Source organism: Centruroides vittatus, unplaced genomic scaffold, assembly GCF_030686945.1.
Source record: "Centruroides vittatus isolate TY-2023 unplaced genomic scaffold, ASM3068694v2 contig_1113, whole genome shotgun sequence".
Taxonomy (NCBI): domain Eukaryota; kingdom Metazoa; phylum Arthropoda; class Arachnida; order Scorpiones; family Buthidae; genus Centruroides; species Centruroides vittatus.
In genome coordinates this window covers 156,555-183,983 of record NW_027120715.1, presented here as the reverse complement: position 1 = coordinate 183,983, position 27,429 = coordinate 156,555, and the positions used below count along the sequence as shown (strand labels likewise).

Below are 27,429 nucleotides of genomic sequence, written 5' to 3'. Positions count from 1 at the left end.
AAACAGCTATGCCCTTGAACATTCATAGATACTAATTTTTAATCACACTCTTAAAATCTTAGTAATGCTTATTAATAAATTACATTCGGATGTACATTTCAGAAAATGTTGGATGCTTTTAGTACTCAAATCTTATTGAATAGATATTGAAACTACAATATTACAATGAGATAAACTGTCGACTATGAACTCTGTGTGAATTTTTTGACAAAATATGCCCATAGTAAAAAACAGTAAACAATATTGATATTGTAGTGATCCATCACTTAATGTAACCGTATTTCTCTCCGCATTATGGATGTTAGACTTTCTTTTTTTGTCAGGTTGTATTTTTTGTATAATTATTCGCACCCGTTTCGTTTTTTTGTTTTTGTCGAGAGTTCACCTTTTGTGTAACCTCGCGGGTCTCTTACTGGTTATGTGAAAGTTGACGTATGCAAGTTATGACGTCAACAATGGTATAAAAGGGAGGAGCTTCACTGGAAACGACACCTTTTTTGTTGGCCTTCGAACTGAACGTGTTGGATATCGTCGTCTACGATAAGAAGAGAGATTGGAGACCGTTTGAATGTGTGAAGCAATCTGCTTTCATCCAAGGCCTGCCTGAAGACGCGTGTATGAATTGGGTATATATTCCTTATTAACTACAAAAGGACACATGTAAGACTGTTTTGTTAAAGTTTTTGATTTGTGTTGTTATAAAATTTTTTTTTACCCCACAGAGAGGTAATAGAATAGTTTGTAAATTTATGTTCATGTTATCTAGAATTTTGTATGTATATAAATAAGCCTGTAGGGTCCAGGAATAAATTTTTGTTAATACCTCACTGTATGAGAAAGTGTGAAGTCCTTTGTTTTTCTTTATATTGTATCGCCTGTTTCCCAACCTTGTACCCTGTATACCCAGGTATATCAGGATCGTAACAATATCGAAATTTTACATTCAGATATAAACTTCAATGTGAAAGGTTGTGTGGCAAATAATTAATTCGTATAGTCGAATTACACTGAATTGATAAGTGAAGACCTGACTTAAAAATAGTCATTGAAAAAAAAAAAGAAAAAATTTTTCTTTCTGGCCATCTTCAGGTTCTAGAATATGAATAGAATATGAATAAACAGAAGCACATTTGAAATCAAAAACATTCAAAGTTACAGATTTACGTAGCGAGTCACATGTGCACAAGCATAAACATATTAAATAATACATAGAAAGTAGAAATAAATAATTAACAATAAAATATTAAATACATAATGAAATAATTAAATAAATACAGCGATATATACAAATATTGTGAGTAAAAACATAAATATAGAAATATGGTAATACACAAAAGTATATTTTAACTTTAATATTATTCCACTAACGACAGTTAACTTACTTTGTATCACATTAACTTTTGTTTCAGCCGAACTACAAGTTTGTTTCTCGTCACAAACTGTAAGTTTAAATTTATATTCGCCCGGATTCGCTTCTTTTATTTTTGCATAAGATGTATTAGAATCGTCGATCTTTAACAGTTTAGGTCCTCTAAAAATATAAAAACAGAACAAAATATATCAGGTCAGTCCATAAGTCCATGCCCATTTTTATGACCTTGAGAAAAATCTTGTTTTGCTGTTAAAAATGTCAGTCTAATGTGATAATTTTTACACTGAAGTGTTAAATTGGATCTCATTCATATAATACTGTTCAGAATTGTGAACATTTCAGTTGTTTATTTTCGTTAAAATGGAAGTAACCGATGAATATAAAAGACATGTTTTATACTTTTTATTTTTAAGTGGTGAGAATGCTACAAATGCAGCAAAAAAAAATAAATACTGTACATAATCAAATCGTAATTAGTGCAAGAACTGCGCAGAAGTGGTTTGAAAGATTTAGAAACAATGATTTTAGTGTGGAGGATAAGGCTCGTACTGGAAGACCCGTTGACTTTGACGACGATGCTCTCTCTGCACTAGTTGAAGCAGAAGCATCTTTAACAGTTGTTGAAATTGTGGAACGTTTAAATTCATCCCACGGAATCGTTCATAGACACCTACAACAAATTGGAAAAGTTTCAAAGCTAGGAAAATGGAAACCACATGAACTGTCAATAGCTAACCGACAACAACGTGTAAACATTTGCACGTCTCTTTTATCCCGTACTGCTTTAGAACCTTTTCTTGGTAAGCTGGTTACTGGAGACGAAAAATGGATCCTCTATAATAATGTGACAAGAAAAAGACAATGGATGGATCACGACAAGCAGCCAAAACCGACTGCAAAAGGTGGGTTGCATCCAAAAAAAATTCTTTTGTCTGTTTGGTGGGATATGTCAGGTGTAATTCACTTTGAGCTGTTAGAACCTAATCAAACAATTACAGCTCAAATGTATTGTGAGCAATTAGAGCGTTTAAATAAAAAATTGAAAAAAAATCGACCGTCGTTAGTGAACAGAAAGCAGGTTCTCTTGCAGCATAACAATGCCAGACCTCACGCTGCAAAAATAACTGTACAGAAACTTGAAAGCTACAACTGGGAAATTTTACCTCATCCACCATATTCGCCAGATATTGCTCCCAGTGATTATCATCTTTTTCGCAGTTTGCAGAATTTTTTAAAAGGGAAAACTTTTGAGGATGAGAACAATGTAAAAAAGGCTATTTCTGAATATTTTAATTCAAAACCGAAATCATTTTACGAAGACGGGATTAAAAAGCTACCATCAAGATGGCAAGAAATTGTACAAAATAATGGTGAACACATTATAGATTGAAATAAAATTTAATTAAAATTTATTGCTGCTTTTTTTGTAGATAAAAATACGCATGAACTTATGGACTGACCTGATAGTTTTAGAAAGTATTAATTAATGTAATTTAAAAATATGGTAATAATTACTCAATTTGATTCCAATGCCAACTGCTAATTTTTATGTCATCTTTGCTGTTATTTCCATTTAATATTATTGGGTTAGAGAGTGGTAATTTCACTTCTTGATTGGGACCCGCATCAGCCACAGGAGGAGTGTTACTTTCTGGTTTTACGAAAACGTGCACCTCCGTTTCGGACATCTGATCGGCCGTGTCTGTAATTTTCAGGATAAATTTATACACACCCACTTCTAAATGAGATAGGTGTAGATATGGACTAGTAGTTCCCTATTATAAAAGTAAAATTGTATTATTACCTTATACTTATGAAATATTTTGTCTAAATAATTATATTTAACGAACCTCCATGTCGACGGCTTTATCCGTATCAGGGCTTTTGGTCCATTCCCAACTTTTGATGCCTTTATCATCCGTGCTCAAATTACCATTTAAAATAACTGAATTCTGTGGTATGTTGATGATAACATCAGGACCTGCATTTGCAGTTGGCGGATAATCCATTTCTGAAGATATTAAACAATTTCTATATTATATTCTTTCATCATTCTAATAATAATAATTGTTATTATTAACATTTAAATATTAATATAGCTCATAGCTCTATAATATATCTGTATCACAAATTCATTATTTTATACACTTTCTTCAGTTTTATCTAATTACACTGTAAAGGCACAAAATGTTCTGAAAGAAAATTAAAATTTAAAATTGCTCATGTTTCATAACAATAAGACAAACACAATTGTTACAGCAGTTTCAGCAGAATTTCAACTACAGAAAGAGTAAAATCTCCAGGTCAGAGGTCAAACCAATGATAGTAAGAAAATTTTCCCGTTGTCATTTTAAGTGGATATAAAAAAATAAAGTGTACATGTTATGTATAGTGTACCCATTTCTACTCCTAATGTTTGTAGTGTTGTATAAAATAAAAATATATATGTATCTTAAAAAGGGAGACAATCAAGTGGTTCAAAAATATATCTGTCTCTTATGAATTGACACATGTGCACAAAGGAACTATTTTATAAAAAATTTGTATTTTAGTAGTTTACAAAATCTTGATGAATTTTGGTGGATGGATGTGGAGGTACAATACATAATATGTCCAGTTGCATGAGCAAGAATCAGAGAAAATTAAATTAGTTCCAGGAAAATTTGTGGTAGAAAAAGAATAACATGGCAATAGCTGCAAAAATTTTACAATAAAATAGAACAGCATCTTGGCTAAGCCGGTAGAAATTAATTGTGGAAATTTGCCAAAACATAGTAAGATCCTGTACTTTAAAAGTGAAATTTGAATGTTAAATATGCAAATGCAGACTTATGGATACGTGATCATAATTCTCACATGAATTATGAGTGTGAGAAACATGTCAGTATGAGGTTTAGTTCATGGATAGCATTTCATTGATAAATTCCCAACCCTATAGCAGATTTCTGGTAGAGAAAAATGGTGGATGGAGTGTTGCTTACTTTGTTTTTTTATCAATTCAGTCACCTGTTACGTCACTACAACTTGCATGGCTACATGTCTACAGTAGGGATGACTCTGTCTCGGTTACTGAACCACAATTTTGAATTTTACAGAAATAAAAACCAAAGTATTAGAAGAAAGCAAGAAAGAAAACTTGGGTGCATTCGTTAATAGCAGTTGCTCTGCATCTCCACTACTACGGGAGTGCACTGCTGTTTGTAGGCATTTAGGAACGACGGTGAAAGAAAGAAAGATGGCAGCACCCACACTATCGATAATATCGTGATAGAAAAATCTATAATTCTAAAATGTAAGCTTTTAAAGGCAAAAGAAAAGTCCCAATTGTAAAATTTAACCATAAAATGGATTATTTGTTGAAAGAGCATTCAAAATAGCCATGAAAAAAGTAGAATGCCGGCTACCATTTGAAAAAAATTTGAAAAGACACTTACATCACCACATGCACTAACTTGCAGTTTCACAACTTCTAAATTTTCACTCATAAAACCACATAATGGACCCCGAAACAAAACTATCTGAGCCATGGAGGACACCATATTGCTTTCCACCATAAACTGCTGCTACAAGCGACCAGTTTTGCCGTTCAATGGCGCGCACTCTGACTGGAATTTAGGAACATGTTCCGCAGGAATTTTTAAATTGATGTCGCTTGCGCGGAGTTACGCAGAGGAATAAAAGAACGCACCCCCTCATCTTTATTTCAAAATTCTTTTCAACACTATTTAAAGGTTAAAATTGTTTAACGGTCAAATTAAAACAAAATGTTCACTTGTCCCCCATATGGGAAATTTGCAAATTAATAAAATTAATTTTAAAACTTTTTCTAATTTGTCTTTATTAAATAGATAAATAACTTAGACATTGTATTATTTTTTTGTAAACTTCTGTAAGATCCTTTCATTTTCATAATTTTTCATAGATATATTTCAAAGTTAATATTTTTTATTTTATAATAAATTTTAAATAATCATAAAAATATGCTTGCATTTTCAGAGAGAAAAAATAACGTAAAAGTTAGTCAAAAATTCGAAGAGAAATTATTACCTTTTTTGCAAAATATTGGTCCATTTCTTAAATAAATTCTCAGAAAAAAATGACATGACTGTTATTACAAAGAAATTTTGCATTTTTGAACATTATAAAGTTTGTTAATTAGCATTCTGTGCTAAAAATAGGTCATCCACAGCATTAGTGAACATTTGACTTTATTTCCAATGTCCAATGTATTACATCAGGTTTATAATTAGTATATGCTATCCTACAATGATGATATATGCTTAATTTAAATCGGTCTTTTAATCAAAAAATTTTTACATTAATTAATTTAGAAGTTTAGTATTGTGTGGCAAATTATATGATAGGTGTATTTAATTATTTGTACAATTTAATTAAAATATTTCAAACTATGTATTAATTATTATTAATCCTTTTGTAAAATATTGTTTTCTTTTGTGTGCCAATGTGCAAAAATTTTGTTTGCAATAGTCCTATTCTATTATTTGTATGATTATATTTGAATTTTCCAAATTATGTAGTAGTAATTATTTATTTATAAAATGTTTCATCTCATGTGCTAGTGCGCAACAATTTTCAAGGAAATTTTGTATTTATTTCCATTGAAACCATGTCTTTATTTTCGTTTTGCAATTCACAATGAAGTGACATCCTAATACACTATACTTGAGAAAACCCAAAATGCATATTGACAGGAAAATTTACAAAAAAAAAAAACAATTAAATAAATGGCTGTATAGAAATTATAGTGTCTTAGAATAGCACTTCATAATTCAAAAAGAAATTTTGTATGTAAATTTATATTCTGGAGGAATTTTAAATTCTAAAAATATTCTGCACTTCCGGCTGAAGTAGTTATGACAATTAAAAGGTAGTAAATTATTAAAACACTTTTCGTTAAGACATCAACAATACACATTTAGTTTAAACATTCCAGAAGATTTCTTGTAAAAAGGAAATATTCCCTTCGGCACAAAAAGAAAAACAAAGAACAGAAGAAATGTAGTTTATTCAATTCATATACACGTAGCACCAAAAAATATTATATAGGAAAGACTAAACGAAAAACGAAAGTTAGACTTAAGGAACATATAGCGGATCTAAAATAATGCAGGAACAACTCAGTGTTCTATGAACACTGTACACTATATAACTGTAACATAGACAAAGACAATAGATAAATGTTACAAAAAAAAAAGATGCATACAGTATAAAATTTAAAGAAAGCAGAGATTCTGAATAATAAAAACAGTAAAAACAAAATTCTTAGCATCAAAATAAATGAGAACTGATTACAAATATTGTAAAGAAACTGAACAGAAAATTAAATAAGTATAAGCTATAAGTTTTATAAATTGGAAATATTAAAAATCGTAATAAAAAGAACTATTGTAAAAAAGATTATTGTATTTTCATCATAAATGTATTTAAAATAGTTATGTGTTACTAAAAATGACCTGTGAAAATTGGGAAAGAAAAATATTGAAAGATGTTATTAAAAAAAAATAATATCTCTTCATGAATTATAATTTTTTGATAATGAAAAATTCGGAAAACCTAGCTATAGTCTAATCCTCTAAAACTAAAGTAAATTAGAATCTGGAATGTTTACACTATTGTTGATGTTTTAACAAAAATTGTTTTAATAATTTACAACTTCTAATTGTCTTAAAAAAACACAACAGAATGAAAGGAAAAGAAATATCTGTAATCATGCATACACCTAATTTTAATAAACTATGTTAGAATATCATTCAAAATTAACTAATGTGTAATACAGAACAGAAGTTGACTGAAGAGAAGCATTGTGGGCCCAAATGCATATCAACTAAAAAAGAATAAATAAAGGATAAAAAGCTACCCGGTGTCTGAATGAATGCACTTTATTGTGCTTGTGAAACAAAAACAATATCCTATCATTGTTATAAACATCCTAATGAAATAAATTCATTAATTAATCTAATACTATACTACAAAAATAACTGGAATTATACAAACCTTTTAAAACAGTAAGATTAGCAATGGTAGAATTCAAAACACCATCTGAATCTTTTACGGTCAGTCTAATTGAAAATATAATATAAAGATTACAAATCTAAACCATTGTTTTAAATAAGCAATACTAATGATTTCTCTTACTTAAATTTATAAAATCCCGGCATCAAATTTTTTAACTGTAATGTCGGTCCTTCATTGGACTGAACCGCGTAACCAATCGGAGCGACTACAGCCTCCCAGTGATACTGCACAATTTTATCGTCGTCGGTACTGACTAAAACATCAAAATATATTTTAAAACATTTTAATTTTGAATGTAAAATATATTCATGAAAATAATTCTACTTACAGGAACCGTCAAGAACGGTATCTTTATTTGGTAGTTTGACTGTTGCGTTAGCAGGTTGTATAACAGCCACTGGTGGCTTGTTTTTCCTTTTAGCTTTAAAAAACAAAAAAAGATATATTCTTTCATAAATTTGAAAATATTGCTTATTTTATTTTACATAACTGAACATTACATTTACATTTTAAACAATAATATAATGATCTGTTTGATGAAACCGTGTCTTGTTCTATAATTTAGACTTAATAAACACTAGTGTTGCGTGTTTTTTCTCAAAGACACTTGGCAAGTTTTCTATCAAATATCTTTATTCATTCTGGTTGATACGGTACTTTGTCTGTACACGTTTCGGGCTTTGCCCCTCCTCAGTCAACTGTTGGTTACTTTTTATATAGTGTAAAATCTTGTAGACTGTATACATATAATGTACTTCTTACAGTCGATGAACTTCTTAAAATCGTAATGTATACAGTCTACAAGATTTTACACTATATAAAAAGTAACCAACAGTTGACTGAGGAGGAGCAAAGCCCGAAACGTGTACAGACAAAGTACCGTATCAACCAGAATGAATAAAGATATTTGATAGAAAACTTGCCAAGTGTCTTTGAGAAAAAACACACAACACTAGTGTTTATTAAGTCTAATAATATAATGAATAAGTACTATTAATAATATGATACTTGCATAACTTTTAATTAATTTGCAAATAATACTTATCCACAAAATATAATATCCTTTAATACATAACAGTGAAAAACTAAAACTTTTGAATATCCAATTCTTTATTGCTGAACAGTAAACATTTTTTATTTAAAGTTTTCTTAATTCTAATATATGTTACCCTTGATTTAAGCAATAAATATTTAATACCTATTTGTTAAATCAAGTATTTAATAGACAAAAAATTTCGATTCCAAAGTAAAAATTTATAACTAGTGTTTAATTTGTGAATAAAATGTGCTAAAAAGTTGGGTGGAGTTGAGGAGTATAAATTACTCTGTGTACATTTTAATACACATGTATTTTATGCTTCTCCAAACGACCTATGTATTCACATGTATTTTATGCTTTGTCAAGTCATAATTAATCATTTGTTGTTCTCCTTATATAAAATACCCAAAATTTTGATATCCCCAGATTCAGTATTTAGAAAATTTTCCGTATACATACATACATACATACATACATATATATATATATATAATAAAATTGAAAAAAGAAAATAAAATTTGTTATAACCCGTTTTTTCTAGTTAAAACTAGAATTTACTGCTGTACATGTTTTGATATTAGATAAAACTAATTTTAGCTACATAAATATGTTTGGGGGAAATAAATAAAATGATGATTGGGATTAAAACATTTGTATTATTTAATACGATATTTATTGAAAATATTGGTCACACATCTATATTATTAACATTAATTAACCCTTTGTCCCTGAAGGCACCGATCGATCGGTACCCTGGCTTTTTAAGCAAAACTTCGAGGGTACCGATTCATCATTACTTTGGTAAAATTTTTGTAAAATTTATTAACAACAGATATAATCTTGTTCGATACGAAGTGAATAAAGTATAATAATTCATTATATTAGTTAATAGCAGTATAAAATTTTGATTTCAAACAAATGCTTGATATAATGTGCGATAATTTCACAACGAATAAACATACATGCATGTGTTATATCGAATTGTACAAAACAATATTCTGGCTGAGTGCCAGCAAACAACTATGTAACTAGACAATGTTAATTTTCACAAAATGTTACAAATTATCAAGTTTATGTGTCAGTTCTGATATATATATTATTTTTTTCTTATAAATTTTTCTAATAAAATGTATTGAAAAATATCGTATTTAAAACTAAAGATATTAATAAATGTAAGTGATTTTTTTCATATAGATATAATGATAATTTGATTTTTGGTGAACTTTTAAAATAATATGGCCTGACTGACCTATATTGCCTTAGGAGGGATCGCAAAATGAACGTAAACAAGATGTCGGGGAAAAGGGTTAAAGCGATACGAAATTCATCATACACTATAGGAACGTGTTAGCTGAATGACCTTGGTCGAAACAGTTTTTACTAAGCCATTTTGTTAAAACCTATTTTGTCTAGTTAAAACTAGTTTTAACTCAAATTCATTTTTGACTAGCAGTAAATTCTAGTTTTAACAATGACATCCAGTAAAAACTAGTTTCAACTAGTTAAAATGGGTTTTTACTGTAACATATATATAACAATTTTCTTTTCTTTGTATATATTAAATAATTAATTGATATCTAAAAATATATTTTGCTTTCATAGTTATAGAACAGGGGTGGCGAACCTATGGCACATAAGAGAAATCATCTGGCACGTAATATTTCATATGATTTCTGTCCTTTTCAATCATCCTTTCTGTTTATCACCTGATCATCCTTTTTTCAATCAGATTTTTTACATTTATTCGAATTAAAGCATATTCGTTTAATTTCTTTAAATATCATTATTCGAAGTCTAAGACTTTGGCACGCATTAACATCTTTTAAGCTAAGTAGGCTTACAATATGGCACGCGGACTCAAAAAGGTTTGCCATCCCTGTTATAGAATATAGTTTCCTTTCAAACAATTCAGTTCATATAACTAAGACTTTATTACAATGTAACTTACGTGGAAGGACTGTAACATTAACTTGTGCTTCTCCAAGTACTCCAGTACCGGTAACAGTCACTCGAAATGTGTAAACACCAGCTCTAAGCTAAAAACAATTTTATTATTTTTTAAAAAGTTACTACTACTCTTCGCTAGTCAATAAAAGATAAATTTTCATATTAAATTAGACATATACTATGGCTTACAATATTGGTTTTAGAATAGCTGATAAATGGCAGTGGAAGACAAACATGGTGTGTAAAGTGTAGGCTTACTCACAATGCAACATACCAAGTTTAGACTCACATTTCAAGTAGAAATTGATTTTATTTTAATTATTATTTAAAGTATTATTGCTTCGCTTTTTTGCTGGTTGCTTCAGTTCTGGTTAACATTCTACTGTTTTATTTTAATTTTTTTATTCAACATTTCAAGTAATTTTATATAGAACATTTGAAGTAAATTTAACAGAAGTATTGCCATTTTGTTAACTTTAAAACCGTCTGATTTGAAATATTTTCAAAATACAAAAGAACAAAGATAAAATTAAATAATATACTAACTTTTGACAATTTTAAAGTTGGAGTGTTTTGATCTTGCATAATACCAGTTTCATCTCCATCAGGATGAGATAACAAACTCCATTCATAATTATAAGTTTCACCTTCAAAAACACAATAATTTGTAAAAATTGTCAAAATTTTCAAAAAAGCATGAGATATACTAAAAAAATACCTTCTTTAGGTTTGGCAATTGCATAAGCAGAAAGAGTAACTTCATTTTCAGGCAGTTGAATAACTTTATTATCACCAGCAGACACGACTAAATGCTGTATTGGAGGCGTAGTAGAAGAAAGGATTGATGGAGTATCCGTAGAATTTTGTTTAATCTAAACAAAATTAAAAAAACAAAAACAGCAAACTTAATATAATAAGAAAATTTAAACCAAGTTAATAAATTTGTTGTTGTTATTTAAAACATTGCAAATGTAACACAAAAAGAATTAAAGAAATGTCTTAAATTACAGCTTCTAAATTATACTTAATAAGTGTGTTAATTTTTAATAATTCTATATGATCAAATTTAACAAATTTCACAATTGATATCCATTCTGAATATGAATATTTTACAATAATTAAATTTTAATTACATTAGATATTTAACAAATACCTATGACTCTAAGATTTGTTATGATGTGTGGTATTAATTTTTTCTAATTTTAAGAAATTTATATTTGGAATATTTTTACTTACCATGAAGTAATTTGCTGTACAGATAATTATCAGATATAAAATATTCTTTGCAAAAGATATTTTTATTTCCTATTAATCTGTAACCATCGGCCATTTTGTAATATGTATTTTAGTTATATTTTTTTTTTATCTTTATATTTAATTCTTCCCTTTTGTCATAAGTAACTTCTAGAAGCTTCTGTCTTAAATTTCATTGCCTTAAGGAGAGATTACCCCTTCTCAGAACTCTTGGTAGAACAAAAGGGTAGGGGAATTATCGTTTCTCCGAATTTTCAGGGGAAACAAGAGGAAGGTAAGGACCGGAGGCAAAACTGCCAACAGAAGAGTCATTCTTAGTCAAGATCTCAGAGTAGACGTCAGGACAAGGAAGTGCTCCAAACCAGAAAAAGGGACAAAGGGGATTGCAAAACTGAAGTAAACCATAGAGGTCAAAAAGAACAGAAAGACAAGGGTTGTAAAGACAGTGAGTACAACTAGAGATCTACAAGGCAGCGTTTTTTTTTGTTTCGAAGTAAAGAGGCACCCAAAAGCATGATATTGAAGAGACACATTCCACATTGGTACCTACCACTTAAGACGACTCAGATATTTTCTACCTTCCTCTGTCTATCTGATATACTTTCCTAAGTCTCTGTTTCTTCCTTTTCTTTTTTCTTAGATTTAAAATAGGTATAAGCTTAGTTGTAAGTCAGTCGGGTTGATACTATATGTATACGCGCGCGTTACATATATGCTTAAGAGAAGACAATAGACCACCCTTTTGTTAATTAGTAATATTAATATTTGTAAAGTTGGGATCTGTACTAAAAGAACCGGTTCAGAGAGAAATAAAAGAGATTTTGTTTGTATATCTGTTTTATGTATCCCTCCTAGTAACTATCTCCTGCAGGCATTACTATCTCTCAGTACAAACAACCACAAATCAATAGAAAATTTGATCAACAACCCTGTGTTCAGTGACAGTGACAGTAACAGTGACAATGAGGTGAGGATATTGTTGTTTAATTCTATGGTGTATATGTTGTCTGTATCCTGTCATGTTTGTTTTGAGTCGTGTGATAGTGTAGTAAGTATGAATGATAAACTCATTTGTTTCTGATGTCCATTTCATCCATTGGCATTATTTTCCGCCCTTTGTGGTCTGTGGATGCATTGCCACAGAAACACCAAGGCTAGGTTGGTTCCTCACATCTGCCAAGGGCATTGCAGTAGCCATGCTTGGACTGGCACTGCTTTTGCCACTGGTAGCCAAAAGAAATTGTGGCCTATTTTTTGATCATCTGCCTAACTCACGAATGCAGACCTTGTTAACCCAGGCAATGTCCAAACCAGTATCACATTTAGATCTGGTTACTACCATAATAAATATCTCCACTGAATGTGGGTGTGGTCACTCTTAGCTTCATTTCTCCCCATAGACCTTACTGGCATGGGTGTCCCTACCAGGAGCTTGTGCTCCAGCCTGCATTGCTCTATGGATCAGTAAAATTACTGGGCTCTCCCACCACAACCAGATGGTGACCACAGAGAGTTATTATTATTATTATTATTGAATAAATCAGCCAGAATTATCAAAATTAGTACTTATATTTGTTAATTAAATTTGTAATATTTTTGAATAGTATAACAAAGTATATTCTGCTGATTACTGTGAAATAAATTTATTTATTTCTTAAGCTACAGTCACATGCATCTTTTTATAGGATTGTATGGAAAAGTTGCCAATTTTTCACAGCAGTTTTTTGAAAGCCCATGATAAGCAGAGTATAATTTTTTCAAGCAAAATTTTTTATTAAATGGATAGAAAGTAGCATGAGGATATCATGGAAGTACAGTTAAGTAAATCAATATAATGGAAAATGCCTGTGGATGTAGAAAAACTGGTAGGTGCAGAAAATCAATGAACATCATGTGACTGCAGGTTAAAACAGACCACTTAAATTTTTTGTCATAATAAAATGACAAAGAAACGATGTCAACCACTTTATTAACAATAATTAGCAATAGGAATAAAAGGTATAATAATTCAAAAATATCATATTTAATTTTACCTGATTGTTAGAAATATTTGTGGAAGAAGCACTGAAAGGTATACATTTTCCAGAATTTTCATCACGAACAAAACCGTCATCGCAATAACATAAACCTTGGCGAGCTCTGTGATTTTTTGGCTTGCAATGTTCGTGAGTAGGACAATCAATTCCTATACCATATATACAAGTTTTTATTTTTTTTGCAGTTGATTTCAAAGTTTGTGAAGAATCTTCTCTTGAGTTTAAATATTCGGAAGTCTGAGATTTTATATTTCTTGGTGAATTAGTAAATAGAGGTGTTCTGTAATAATAAAAAAACAAAATTAATCAACAGTTATCAAAAATACATTAAATTATATATTAATCATTTTTATAAGATCAATTAATTGACATTGCTATAGTTTTATGTCAAATTAAAATGTTTCTGACAATGTAAACATAGGAATACTGGAGCTTCCCTTACTTACGAACATTCGACTTACAAACTTTCAGACTTACAAACAATTGACCACAATCTAAAATTTAAATTTTGCACAGATTCTGAAGTTCAGTCACGGCATGGTGTCAAAGTCAATCTTTAGCCAGTAATAAATAATTAATGTGAATTTATTTCTATCACATTTTGTCATTTTTTGTTTTCATACAAATGTTGACATTCCATTACCACTCATGAGGTGGGATCAAAGTTGGTAATGTTGAAGTAACAGCATATTTTGCTATTGTTTGCAATTCTTATAATTAGTGCTTCAAAAATACATACAAAATGTAATAGTAAATCTAACAGATGAGATAAATGCAAAAAGTATGGCTCTACTACTGTGGAACTCAACTTGGCATTATAAAACTAAGCACATTAAGTGAAAAAAAAACTGCATTTAAAATAATCACTATTAAACAGTAGCAAGCTGGTAAATGAGCATAATGTATTCTATTAAGTACATCAAAGGATCAAACACTAACAATATGTGATTTTTCTGTATACAAATGTACTTTCTAGATTAGTTTTAGATTTATGACAAAAACTTGAACCTGATTTATTTGTAAGTGATTAATTTTATTTAATGACAGTTGAACTACAGGCGCTCCGCCTGTAGTTCAACTGTCATTAAATAAAATTAATCACTTAAATATCTTATAAATTCCTTTATGTTGGTGATGGATGGCCAAAATGGTTAAGGCAATAGCTTACTGCTTTGTAAATAAAGGACTAAGTCCAAACAGTATAAAAACTCCAGGAATTTTTCAAAGAGAGTCTGACCTTAATATGTCAGACCCCATCCCTCACCCTCTTAGGCTCGGCTGAGCCCATGATGTGCATGAAAAAAAGACAACACTCTTATTGGCTATATGAGGGAAAAAGTTTTAAAAATATATTATTTTATGTAAATAATTTATTTATTTAATTAATTACATAAATTATTAATTATTCACATTACTAATTAAATAATTAATTAATAATGTGAATAATTTATAATTTATATATTATGAAATAAAATTATCAGTATTGATATCATATACTTGCTTTTGTTAATTCTTTTTTCCATCACATTGGTACTAAGAAGCCTTTTTTTTTTTTGAAAATCCAGCTAAGAGTATATAAAAATCATGTCTAAACCTCAAATCACAACATACATAAACATGAACTTAAACTGTTAAAAAATAAGGCTCTTTCAGACTTGTATAAGTCAGAATTATATAATTATTGATAGTAGTCTGTTATATATTTTATAATGAGAAATTGTCGATTGTGTAATTCAGAAGAAGGTTTCAGTAATTCATGTTTTGGTCAAATGTAAAAATATTCACATAAAAGTATTTAAGAAAAAGTATTCATCGGACAGCAGAACTTTGTAAAATTATAATTAGTTGTTAAATACTAAAAATATTAATATTATGTATAACTTTCTGATAAATTACATCAAATATCAAACAATGGATATTAATTTTTATATTGGTTTACATTTTGTTGTAATCGTAGTTTGACCAACTCTGTCACTCCTTTGTAATAGATTTTCTTTAATACGAGAAAAAGTTTATTGTATTGAACTAATGTTTTTTAATACTCACTTTAAAGATCTAAATGATCTGAAATCATCATCATCCCATCTATAGTCTTCATCTGTACTATGCACAGCTGCAATAAATGTTAATCATTATTAAAAAAAGCTAGTCTTTATTGAATTTTTAAAAAATACTCAATTAAACAGAATTAAAATAGTATTTTTGATAGAATCCCAATGAAATAGAAGCATAGATTATTAATATTGATTAATTTTCAATAAACTAGTGATTGAAATATTCATAGCATTATAATTTGATCGCTACCTTGTAATAGTGTTTTGCATTTTCTGAAAATTTCATAAAATCAAAACAATTTGAGTCTAGTTTACACAATACGACCACTGCCAACATTTTGTCACATCTAAAAATACATCAACAAGATTTATCAACAATTCAGATGTTTACACAATGTATTGCAAAATGACTAGCAAGTCATTCATAACACATGCAAAAAAGCATCTATGAAAAATGGTAAGAATGTAATCAAACTCATGTTTCCAATCTTGTTAACGACTGGTTCGACATTGCAACAAAGAACAAAAAATATGAATGATTAGATTTTCTGCAACATAGTTGAGATTTGTTGAGCCGACATCCTTGTCGATAAGTTGTAAGTGTGTACAAACAAAATGTGTCCACTGTATCGCGATTTCAAGAGAAAATATTGGCATAGTCATAACATGTAAATCAGCCTTTAAAATTAATATGTACAAATAAATGAAGCATAATATGATTTAAACATATTCTTTAATGACAATCTTAGCAATAAATGCAAAATTATGCATATTTATAAAGCAATATGATATTTAAACTACAATAAATATTATTATTTTGAAGCATTAAGAAATTTAATGCCACATTTATTCAATAAATATAATTAACCCTTTTACTGACAACTGGTTCTACTGTGCTTGTAGCTTGAAATGCTCAATCACTCAAGCTCACTAGACATATATTATTTAAAAATTTGTTAAAAATTCAACATTTATTGTACTGGTTTGGAATAAATCCTGTATACACCTGTTTGCATAGTTTATGATTATTTGATTTTTATTTGTTAATACAGTAGAGAGTCGTTAATCGGAACCCGATAATCAGAATCGCCAGTAATCGGAACGATTTTCAGTCGGACTGTGTCGTGCCGAATCGAACGTTTTTGATACTAGATTTACTTCTAAAGTATAATTTTCATGTTTTTATATTCTTCAATATATTTATTTTGTTTGTACAAAATGGAGAAATAATTTTTAACGATACAATAGCCTCGATTATTATTATAAAAATTTTCGTTAGGCTTAAAATCGAAGAAAATTCAACACAAAGCGACACGCAACGGAAAAAAATTTCAATATCGGACTAGTTAACATATTTTTTCATACATAATCGGTTATCCGAAAAATCAGTTATCTGAACAACCCCAGTCTGCAATTGATTCGGATAAACGACTCTCTACTGTATCAAAAATTAGTTACAAAAAAATTAGTTTATTGTCACCTATTGTTTGTTTGTAATCTTATACTACACTTTGACAATAGATAAAATAATTTATTTTTATTCATTCAACTTTGTTATTGAGCTAGCTTAAAGCATAAGTTTGTCCTTTACATTTTGGTATAAGATTTATACATATTGACATAATTAATGAAAAGCAATTCTTATTTATATCAAAAAGTTAATGTTTACATATTTTATAAGTCTAAAATTAACTGACACTTTAATGGTTATTGTGAACCTGTTAAATGAGATTGATATTTTAGTATAAAAAGTAGTTTTCATGTATATTATAAAAATAAGCATGTGTTTAAAAAACATAAATAATAAAAATTGATAATTTTCAAAAAAATTTGAGTTTTATACAAAACTTTATAATTTTTCCAAGCAAAGGAAATACGTGTGTTCTTTTATTTTTTCAGGTTTGTTTTATTGTTTTATAATCCTTATGTTTTTTTTTTCTTTTCATAACTCCTAAATATATAAGTTGATTATTTGTTTAATTTTTAGTGTAATTATATTCAGTTATAATTTTTTAAACAAAGAAAAACACGTGCAATGTTTTGTTTTTACTTAGTTTACTTTTGTTTATTTGATGTTTATTACAGTTTTGTTTATTGCTTTATCAATAAAACCTACATATATATATATATTTATTATTTATATAATTTACTGTATTGTTTTTTATTTATTTATAAACAAAACCATAAATTATATAAATAATAAATATTTATGTAGGATTTACAGATATAACAGTAAACAAAAGTATAATGAAATAGCAAAACAGAACTAAAAAAAAATAATAAAATACGAAGAATAAAACAAAAGATTACACGCATTTTCTTTGTTTGAAAAAATTATAAATAGAATTATAAAATATATTACATAAATCTCAAATATATATGTAGGACTTGCCAATTTAGCAGTAAACAGAAGTATAACAAAAAATAAAACAATACTAAAAAATAACATATATATATATTAATTAATGACATTGCCATCTAATTAAAGATATGTGAAACAGAGTGTAATGATATGCATGTACTGTAAAGAGCTGCAATCTAGATAAAGATTTTTCATTAAAATTAAAGAAATTTGATGTTGACGATATATTGTCAAGTTCCGATTTTTGTACAACACTAAGGTGACGAAATATCGTCAAGTGACTGTAAAAAAGTTAAATTTCTTAATTATAAATTAATTATTTCTAAATTATTAATAAAATTTATTAATGTACCTAAACTAAAATTTATTTATTTAATTAAATATTTTACTTTATAAATTTTGACATTTAAATTTTTTAAGTTGCATAAATGAATATTTAATATTTCATTGAATAAGTTTTCGCAATATTTATTAAAATTACAACCACTCTAGTTTATAAATGTTTGTGCTATATAATATTCCTATTTTTTATTTATTGCCTAATGTAATTAGTGAATGACTTTCTAAAACTAGCCATTAACATCTCTTAAAATATTCAATATATCAATTTTAAGCTTTAAGTTTAAAAGATAATTTCCATTTACAATAGAATTCTGATAAACCGAGGCATCTTGTAAGTGAATAAGCTACTGTTCTTCTATTGTAATTCATAAAAGAAAGCTTAAAATGATTGCATGTGATTTGTTTCTGTTACAATTTATCATTTTATTTCAATGTGAGACAGAAAATTCGTAGTAAAACGTAATTACGTTAGTACATATTTTATTCTTATTGTCTGTATTTTTTGTATAATAACTGATGTAAAAATTATTGCTCTAGTTATAGTCAGTCAGAACAAGTAATGTATCATATAAATCTAAATATATAAAATTACTTGTCCTGACTGATTGACTGATTCATCATTGCCCAGAGAAAACCGCTGAACCTTGAGGTGAAATTTGGTACACAGTTAGGGTACTTCATGAGAATGCTCACTAAGAAGGGATTTTTCAAAATTTCCCTGCAGGGGGAGAGGGAGAGCATTAAGGCTTAACCGGAAAAACAATTTCTACTGCACTATTTTAGATGCAATTTTTTGTTTTCAACTATGTAGTTTAGTCTTCATTGAGTACTTAAGTGTATTAAATTGATAACATTTCAGACATTGTTATAAATATTTTTATATATTTCGATTTTTTAAGCAAATGTTTGAACCATTTTAAATTCGAATTTGTTATTGCATATTGGTTCGATTATAGAACGATTGTAAACGTTCCAGAAAATTGATCAAATTGAAAATAGTTTGTTTGATTTTCAGCAATTCTCATCATTCTCAGCGGTAGGTGTTATATAGTTGTTGAAAATATAAATGGTGTTTGCTTGCAAAATCCATGCGGGCAAAGTTGCAAGCAACAGCTAGTCTCTTATATTTGTAACTTATAATATGAAATTGCTGTGGCTGTTTTATTCAACCTTTAGTTTATCTGAGGTAGCATCAATCCACATTACCTGAGATAATTGAAATTCTACTGTATATAAAAACTGCTGTAATTTCTAAGTTTACACACAAATAATCTGAGTGTGCATTTATATATTTCTAAATTATATGTACTGAATATAACACTGTTAATAGCTCTCTCCATTTATTTTAATTTGGTGTTTTATTAACCTATATCATTCATCAATATGTCACATTTAATGCAATTATTATATTAAATCTTTCTAATACAAAAGAAACCAACTCTACCAGATAAATTTCAAACAATTCGAAACAAAAAGTCTCAAATTTTAAATAGTAATAATTTAATGAAAGAAATTTAAATAGTTAACAATTAAACAAGATAGTCTGAACTGGGATATAACATAGATAACTAAGATACCGAGTAATTTGAACTAGAGAGAGGTAGTTAAGACACCTTCTCACATTAAATTTAATTATTAAAAATAATTTAATTTAGAATATTCTGGAAGAAAAGATCAATATGGAGTGAGACTCAAATCTACAAATCTTGCTTCTGTGCAGTTGCAATGCCAGTTATACTACTCAGACCTCCATCTGATTTTCACTTCCAAACCAATTCGAAAGAATAATAAAATAGAACGACACTGATCATTCACCATACTTAGTTAATTTCCACATTTACTTCTTTTTTATCCTTGTTATTTTATTGATTTGTTGTTAATTTTCATATTTATGTTAATATTCAAATGTTTATCTTTGTTCTATCAAACACCTATAAACTGTGCTTTAAGTTATGTTCTAGGACCTAAAGATTGCCATTTAAGTTGGTTGAATATGTTTGTTCATTATATTATTAAGATTTTTTGATTTGAATTGTTACTATATCAATTTTCATAACTATAAATGCTACTATCTAACTATAATTATTAATCATTAAAAAAGTATATTTAAATTGAAATTAACAGTAAAATATAAAGAAAAACTGATATTCAACATTGAAAAAAGTAACATACTTGATGATCTTACTATAACCATATAAGACTCTGAAAATTTTGTTCCGCTTCTTTTCAATGGCTGACAATCCTGTTTGCTATTACATTCTATTAAAAAACATGTTCCATTAAAGAAAAATACAACATTACAGGTATCTTCGACACAACATTCCATAGTGCAAGACGTCAAAGTATTTGCTTCTTTGACTTCGGTGAAGTGACCGGCGGTCGTATTACCCCAAGGAGTAACATGCTTATGTATTTTTAATTCCTCAAAATTTGGACACTGAATATCAACAGTTTCACTTTCTAAATAAATAAATAAAATAAAATTATATTTTAAAAAAATAAATAACTGATATAATCGACTGAAATTTTATAAATTTAATTAGAAAAATTTTATTAATTTTAATTTCAAAAATTAATATTTAAAATTAAAACAAATTTCATAAATTCCACGAGGTTTAAATTTTAATTTTTTTGCCCGCGATATATGTATATCTTTAATGGAATATGTCTGCAAATAAAATATTAAAGAACAACGCCGTAACACACACTATTAATCGCGCACCATTGTATGTTAAGGCACTGTTTCTAATATATAAAACTTAATTCAAACTCTACTTGATCATAACACTTTAATTTACTGCATTTTAATGGGATAACTGTTCAGAGATTAAAGTATACCATAATTTCCTGCAGTTAACCCATAATGGCAAAATGTTGCTAGAATAGAGAAAAATTTTCACATAATCTGCAACATTGTGTATTGTGTGCTGCCTTTAAGTTTACTTTGATTCAGATAACCCACAGGTTATATGCAAAAAATTATGATAATAATTGCAGAAAAACTGAGCTACATTGCAGTTATTCAGAATTAACATAATATTATTTCTTATTTATTAAAAAAGAAATATATTAAAAATAAATTACTTTATATAATGTAAGCCAAAATTTAAACTTAATGATTAATTAATTAATGCAAAGCATCAGCACATTAAAACTATACAATTGGTTAGATGTGTTTGTGTCTACAATAGATGAGTTTGACCTGCAATAAGACCAATACAATCAAACAGCACAAGGAAACTTGAGTGCAATAGTGACAAAAACAAAGTGAAAACGTGGTAGGAAAACTCAGCAAAATAGCAGTAAAAGTTGTTTTTTTTTTCTTTTTTTTTCTGTTATGGTTAAATACATTTTAAAAATTTCTTTGAACTTAATTTCTATTCAGTTTAGAGCTATACAATTCTAATCAAACAAATACAAAAACACTAAAATAGCAAGGTTGAGGCCAAAGTTTTAAACGCAAAAACGTGTATGTCGGATGTTCAGTGCCGATTTCCTGTAAGCCTAGAAGTTTGACAATGGTGTTTGGAAAGTCAGGGGAATCATGCTCGATATTCCAAACTTCTAGGCTTACAGGATATCGGCGCTGAATGTCCGACGTACACGTTTTCACATTTAAAACTTCGGCCTCAACCTCACTATTATTAAGTACTTGAATATTTTAGTGTTTTGTATTTGTTTATACATTCAGTTTAAAAAATTATTAGCAGTTTATTTATTCATTTTATTAATAAAAAATTATTCATCTTGAAAAATCTTTCTATTAATAAATTTAATTGCATAAAAATATCATACGACAATATTTTATCAAGAATGGAGTCACTAAATCGTTCGAGATTTTTGAATTTTTAAATTTTAAGCGCCTAATTAAGTATTCGTCGACAGTATCTATCAAGGAAAAAATCCTCAAAAAACATTTAATACATTAAATGTTCAAGTTTGCGACTTCCTTATTAATGACTGTTGTTTTTACAAGAATGTATTTAATTCAATATATTTAAATAAATTTAACAAAAATAACATACAATAATAATAATAATAATAATAAATAAAACTTACCTGCTAATATATGAACTATAAATGGTAGCAAAATAAAAATTGCCGCATAAAGATAAATCCATTTAATGTTTTCTAACATTTTTTATTCCAAAAACATTGACGAGCAAAATATTCAATTGAGATTCAGGAAAATTGTTCATTCAAACTTTTAGTACTTGATTGTATACAAAGACCTAGAAAGAAGAATAAAATATATTTAATTTTTTATATAAATTATTTATAGCATTTACAATCCACAAAAATAATCTATCACGCAGAGAAAATAATGATTTAAAAACTAATTTATCAGTAAAAAAAATCGGAAACGATATCCAAACATGTAATTCTTTCAAATCATGGCGCTACATTATTAATTATCAGAAAACGCTGAATAAGATCAGCTACATATTTATAATATAAGTGTTATCATTATGAACTTATCAATTTGATAATTCAATTTAAATTAGTGAAATATTACCGGGTTTGGTTTATTTTTAAGTCGAATGCAACAATCTATGTTAAGCATTATTCACGAATTTAATCGTAAACTTGCTATAAAAACTTGCCACTTTAACCTATTTACTTATTTACTACTAGAAACGTGACCCTATTTCACAATTCAATCAATACGTGGTTAAGTATTTTGTACTGAGCCTTGTATTTTTAAATCTATTAATGCTATAAGTAACGCAAAAAATTTATTTAGAAACTACAGCAAAAAATCTTATAAATAAAAGCGAAATTCTTTTTATTTATGGCTTTTACAGACGTGTTTAATTTTGCCTTCTTTACTCTCAAATTGTTCTTCAGAAAATTTATCTTTTATTTTATTTATACACTTTTTTACAAATCCGTTTGATTATACTTTATAGAAAGATTTATAGATTTATAGAGTCCATAAATTTCTTCCAAACGATCATAAAATTCCATTTCACCAAACAAATCCGTGATGATGCTATGGACTGATCTGCATCATAAACACAACACATTTAACTTTTCGCATTCAATTACTTCCAGTTTGAGAAGAGAAAATTAATCAGACAATTTAATGATTAAAATACATGATGTAAAGAAAGACGTCAATTGGCTGAAACTGACTTCACCTGAATAACAGTAATTTATTTTATCACTTCCGACATAAAACCTAATGAGAATTTTGAAAGTATTTTAAAAATTTCATTGATATTATTTTCCATCTACTTTCAATGTTTCTCTGAAATATATCACTTTAAATTGTTTCATTAATTTGTTCATGGCCAATTTAATGGTGGAAAGATACTACAAGAAATACAGTTGACTCCGCATAAGTCGACACCCGGATAACTCAACACCGTAGACAAAAAAGTTAAATACCTTCTAAAACCGATAACCGGTGCGAACTATTTTTCGAAATGGCGAACGTTTTCGCTGCCCCTCCAGGGCTCTTCCTCAGGCCAATTCTGGATTTGATAATCAAACAGCATAAATAAATGGAACGTGTTCCGTAATTTAAACGATCGAGTACATTTGGGCAACCGCGTGCCGTTCTCGTACTCGATCATTTAAATTACGGAACACGTTCCATTTATTTTATGCTGTTCGATTATCAAATCCAGAATTGGCCTGAGGAAGAGCCCAGGAGGGGCAGCGAAAAATAGTTCGCACCGGTTATCGGTTTTAGAAGATATTTAATTTTTTTGTTTATACAACCCGGTGTGGGAGAAGCGTTAGTTCAACACCGTAGGTTAATTAGTCAGTTTTCTGTGGTCCCGGCCGGACTTACATAGGTCAATAATGTTATTAATGTTAAAAAAAACTCGGTTTACTCGACATCGTTTAACTCGTCACCACTGGATAAATCAACATACTTTTTCTGTTTCACACTTTTTAGACGTCTGATAAGTCGACTCCCCTCCTGAAAAAATGAGTTCACACTGTACAATAAACTGTATGGTGTGAACTCATTTTTTGAGGGGGGAGTTGACTTATCAGAATTCTAAAAAGTGTGAAACAGAAAAAGTATGTTGATTTATCCGGTGGTGATGAGTTAAACGATGTCGAGTAAACCGAGTTTTTTTTAACATTAATAACTTTATTGCCTACGTAAGTCGGCTGGGACCACAGAAAACTGACTAATTAACCTACGATGTTGAGTTATCTGGGTGTCGACTTATGCGGAGTCGACTGTATATCATTACATTAGACAAGACTAAATGGTATACTTTATTATTCATATAGACTATACGTAACAATTATAACACAATAATAAGTACCGTACTTATTCTAATAAACAGCATATTGTTTATTTATTAAATTTTTCAGTTTGCAGCTGCACTATTTATTACATAGCATTTACTGTTAGAGGGTGTCTATTATTTCTATTTTTTATAAATTGGGTGTGATTATTATTCAAAGAAAACAATTAATGAAATAAACCCAGCAACTTTTCACCTTATTATTATTTAAACAACAGTGCAACACTCACATTTTAACATAAGGTAAGATTGACAACATTGAACAGAAAATGCAATTTTTCAGTTTGCAGCTGCACTGTTTATTAGGGAGTGCTTACAATTAAATGGCAATGTTTACTAGAATAAATATGATATTTATTTTCTTAAGCGTAAAATAGGCAGAGCAGCCACAAACTTTTCAGCTCCATTACATTCTTATGGGCCTCTATCATATATACAGCCTGTTGTTAAGTGACATGTAACTGTAAATTCAAAATATGCCAAGTTTACAATTTTTAATCGTTTCAAATTAATAATTTTTATTCCGGAAGACTTTCAATACATAATTCACATCCCGATCAGGATAACATCATGGAATTTTCGCATACCAAATAAATTATTAATTCAATAAACAACAACCTTTCATCCAACAGCTAATTAGGTTAATGTTACCTATGGTTCCAAAATGGTGGCTTGTCTCTGATTCCGGCAAATAGAAGAAAGGAAACAGTGGGGATGCACGTTCTAACCTAACCTATTCTAATAATTTTGTTGGTAATAATTATGGTAATTTATTAGAATAGGTTAGGTTAGGTTAGGTTATAACGTGCATCCCCATTGTTTCCTTTCTTCTATTTGCCGGAATCAGAACCACCATTTTGGAACCATAGGTAACATTAACTGCTAATTATAATATCAAAAAAAAAAAAGAAGGCTGGGCTGTATTTATTATCCATCTTCAAGTTTGAAATATAGAACAAAAAACAAAATTAGCCATTGAAAAATGAAAGGTGGTGTGTAAGTTTGATTTAAAACACATTTACATTTAAATGCTTAATTAGGATTAATTTAAATAAATATGAAGACCGAACAGCTGCAAATTGCAGTTGCTATTGTGTGTGCACAGATTAACTGTATACTAATTTTTGTTTGCAAACATTCATTTTTCATTCTATTAATCAATTATAATTAACTGCTGGATTAAAAATTGTCTATTCTATTCTAGTCATACCATTTTATTCTTCTGCAATTTGAGAGGAACAATTTTTAAACTCAAAAATTACACAAAAATAAAGAACTTTAGTGTAATCAAATATATAAGTTAGACAAAGAAAGCAAATGAACAATAACACAACACAAGGTTTAGTGTCTTGATCCGAATATGAGAAAACCACATATTTTACTATATAGATATTATATTCTGTTATAAATGTCATTTAATGCTAATTTATTATTTCAAATTTTAAAATTAAAATTTATATAATTTATAAATATAGTAAATTTTTCTTTGAATGTCTGTATTGGACACAAGAAGGCAAAACCCACGGGCAAGCGAGTGGGCGGTGATTGGATCAAGAGGAAAACGAAGCAAGTGGAGAAATTGGGATGAGAAGGAAGCGAAACAAGTGGGAGTAGAGAGTCGAACTGAGGTTTGGTTTATTTGATTATGGCAACGTGACAAGTGGGTGATCTGCTGAGAGGAATGCTTCATGGGAGGACTTTCGTGAGAAACTGGTCCCTATTTAGGTATTACTAACATGAAAAAAACCTGGAAAATTCTACCTGGCCAGCCCATTGGTGAGGCACGAACCCACAACCAACTACCAGTGTTCAGTGATTTTATCCACTTGGACATTGGTGGATGGTTGAACTGAGGGGAAGAGAATCAATCAAGGGTTGGACCAAGAGGGGAGTGAAGAGGGTTGAATTGAGAAAAACAAGCAAAGAAGTAGAGAGTTGGAACATTAATCTCAATAATTAATACAGGATAATCTGTGATTTAAAAAATATAAATTAAATTAATAACTAACTCAACTTTCTTAGCTATCACACATGTAGAAGAAACACTAAATTAAAAAAATAAAAGTGTCTTCGTATTTTGTCCTTCGTTACACCTTTGAGATCCAAAAATAATCCTATGAGGGCTTTAACAGTATCAATTTTTTCATTAATTACACATTTTTTAATACCGTATATCTCGGCGGATAAGACGACCTTCAGATAAGACGATGTATAAATTTCCATCGAAGTTCTATAGTTTTAGCATATATCTGTCCTATAAGACGACCCCCAAACTATCAACGGCCTATGAATTTAGTTTAGATCAGCAATCATTATCTGAATAATAATACTGTATAGCGTATATGGAATTATGTCTTATTTGTAATTTTTCGAATGAACAAATTTTATTTTCTTGCATCTGGTGATTTTTTGCAAACATTCGCACTAATTTGGGCATTCGAGTAATGACCTTGACTATTTACAAAAACATCCTGTGGGCTATTCTATTTTGTGCAAATACCCTACTCTCTTCTAGTAAATAATTATGGTTTGTCTGTCTTTTTATAATGGTTTTAATTTACATAAATTTCAATCTAATTTTTTTCTATCTGTCCTATAAGACGACGCCGGATTTTCGGGGCCATTTTTTATGGTTCAACTATCGTCTTATCCGCCGAGATATACGGTATTTTTAATTATAATAATTCTCAGACTTCTAAATTATATTAAATCACA

General features: G+C 28.8%; 1 protein-coding gene across 3 annotated transcripts in view; it reads right to left on the bottom strand.

Moving 5' to 3' along the window:
• Positions 1–27,429, bottom strand: part of LOC136977398 (dyslexia-associated protein KIAA0319-like protein) — a 44,404-nt gene that overhangs the window by 10,640 nt on the left and 6,335 nt on the right. For 2 of the 3 annotated variants that reach the window (XM_067272869.1, XM_067272876.1), the window contains 13 exons: positions 22,502–22,674; positions 20,615–20,902; positions 15,731–15,797; positions 13,682–13,964; positions 11,113–11,266; positions 10,941–11,041; positions 10,396–10,483; positions 7,737–7,829; positions 7,529–7,661; positions 7,388–7,452; positions 3,223–3,383; positions 2,888–3,147; positions 1,383–1,531 (listed from right to left, as the gene is read on the bottom strand). In XM_067272869.1, coding sequence (XP_067128970.1) covers positions 1,383–1,531; positions 2,888–3,147; positions 3,223–3,383; positions 7,388–7,452; positions 7,529–7,661; positions 7,737–7,829; positions 10,396–10,483; positions 10,941–11,041; positions 11,113–11,266; positions 13,682–13,964; positions 15,731–15,797; positions 20,615–20,902; positions 22,502–22,580 — 1,921 coding nt within the window. In that variant the 5' untranslated portion in view covers positions 22,581–22,674. The remainder of the gene's footprint in view (positions 1–1,382; positions 1,532–2,887; positions 3,148–3,222; positions 3,384–7,387; positions 7,453–7,528; positions 7,662–7,736; positions 7,830–10,395; positions 10,484–10,940; positions 11,042–11,112; positions 11,267–13,681; positions 13,965–15,730; positions 15,798–20,614; positions 20,903–22,501; positions 22,675–27,429) is intronic. The other variant, XM_067272884.1, reaches the window with a different exon arrangement.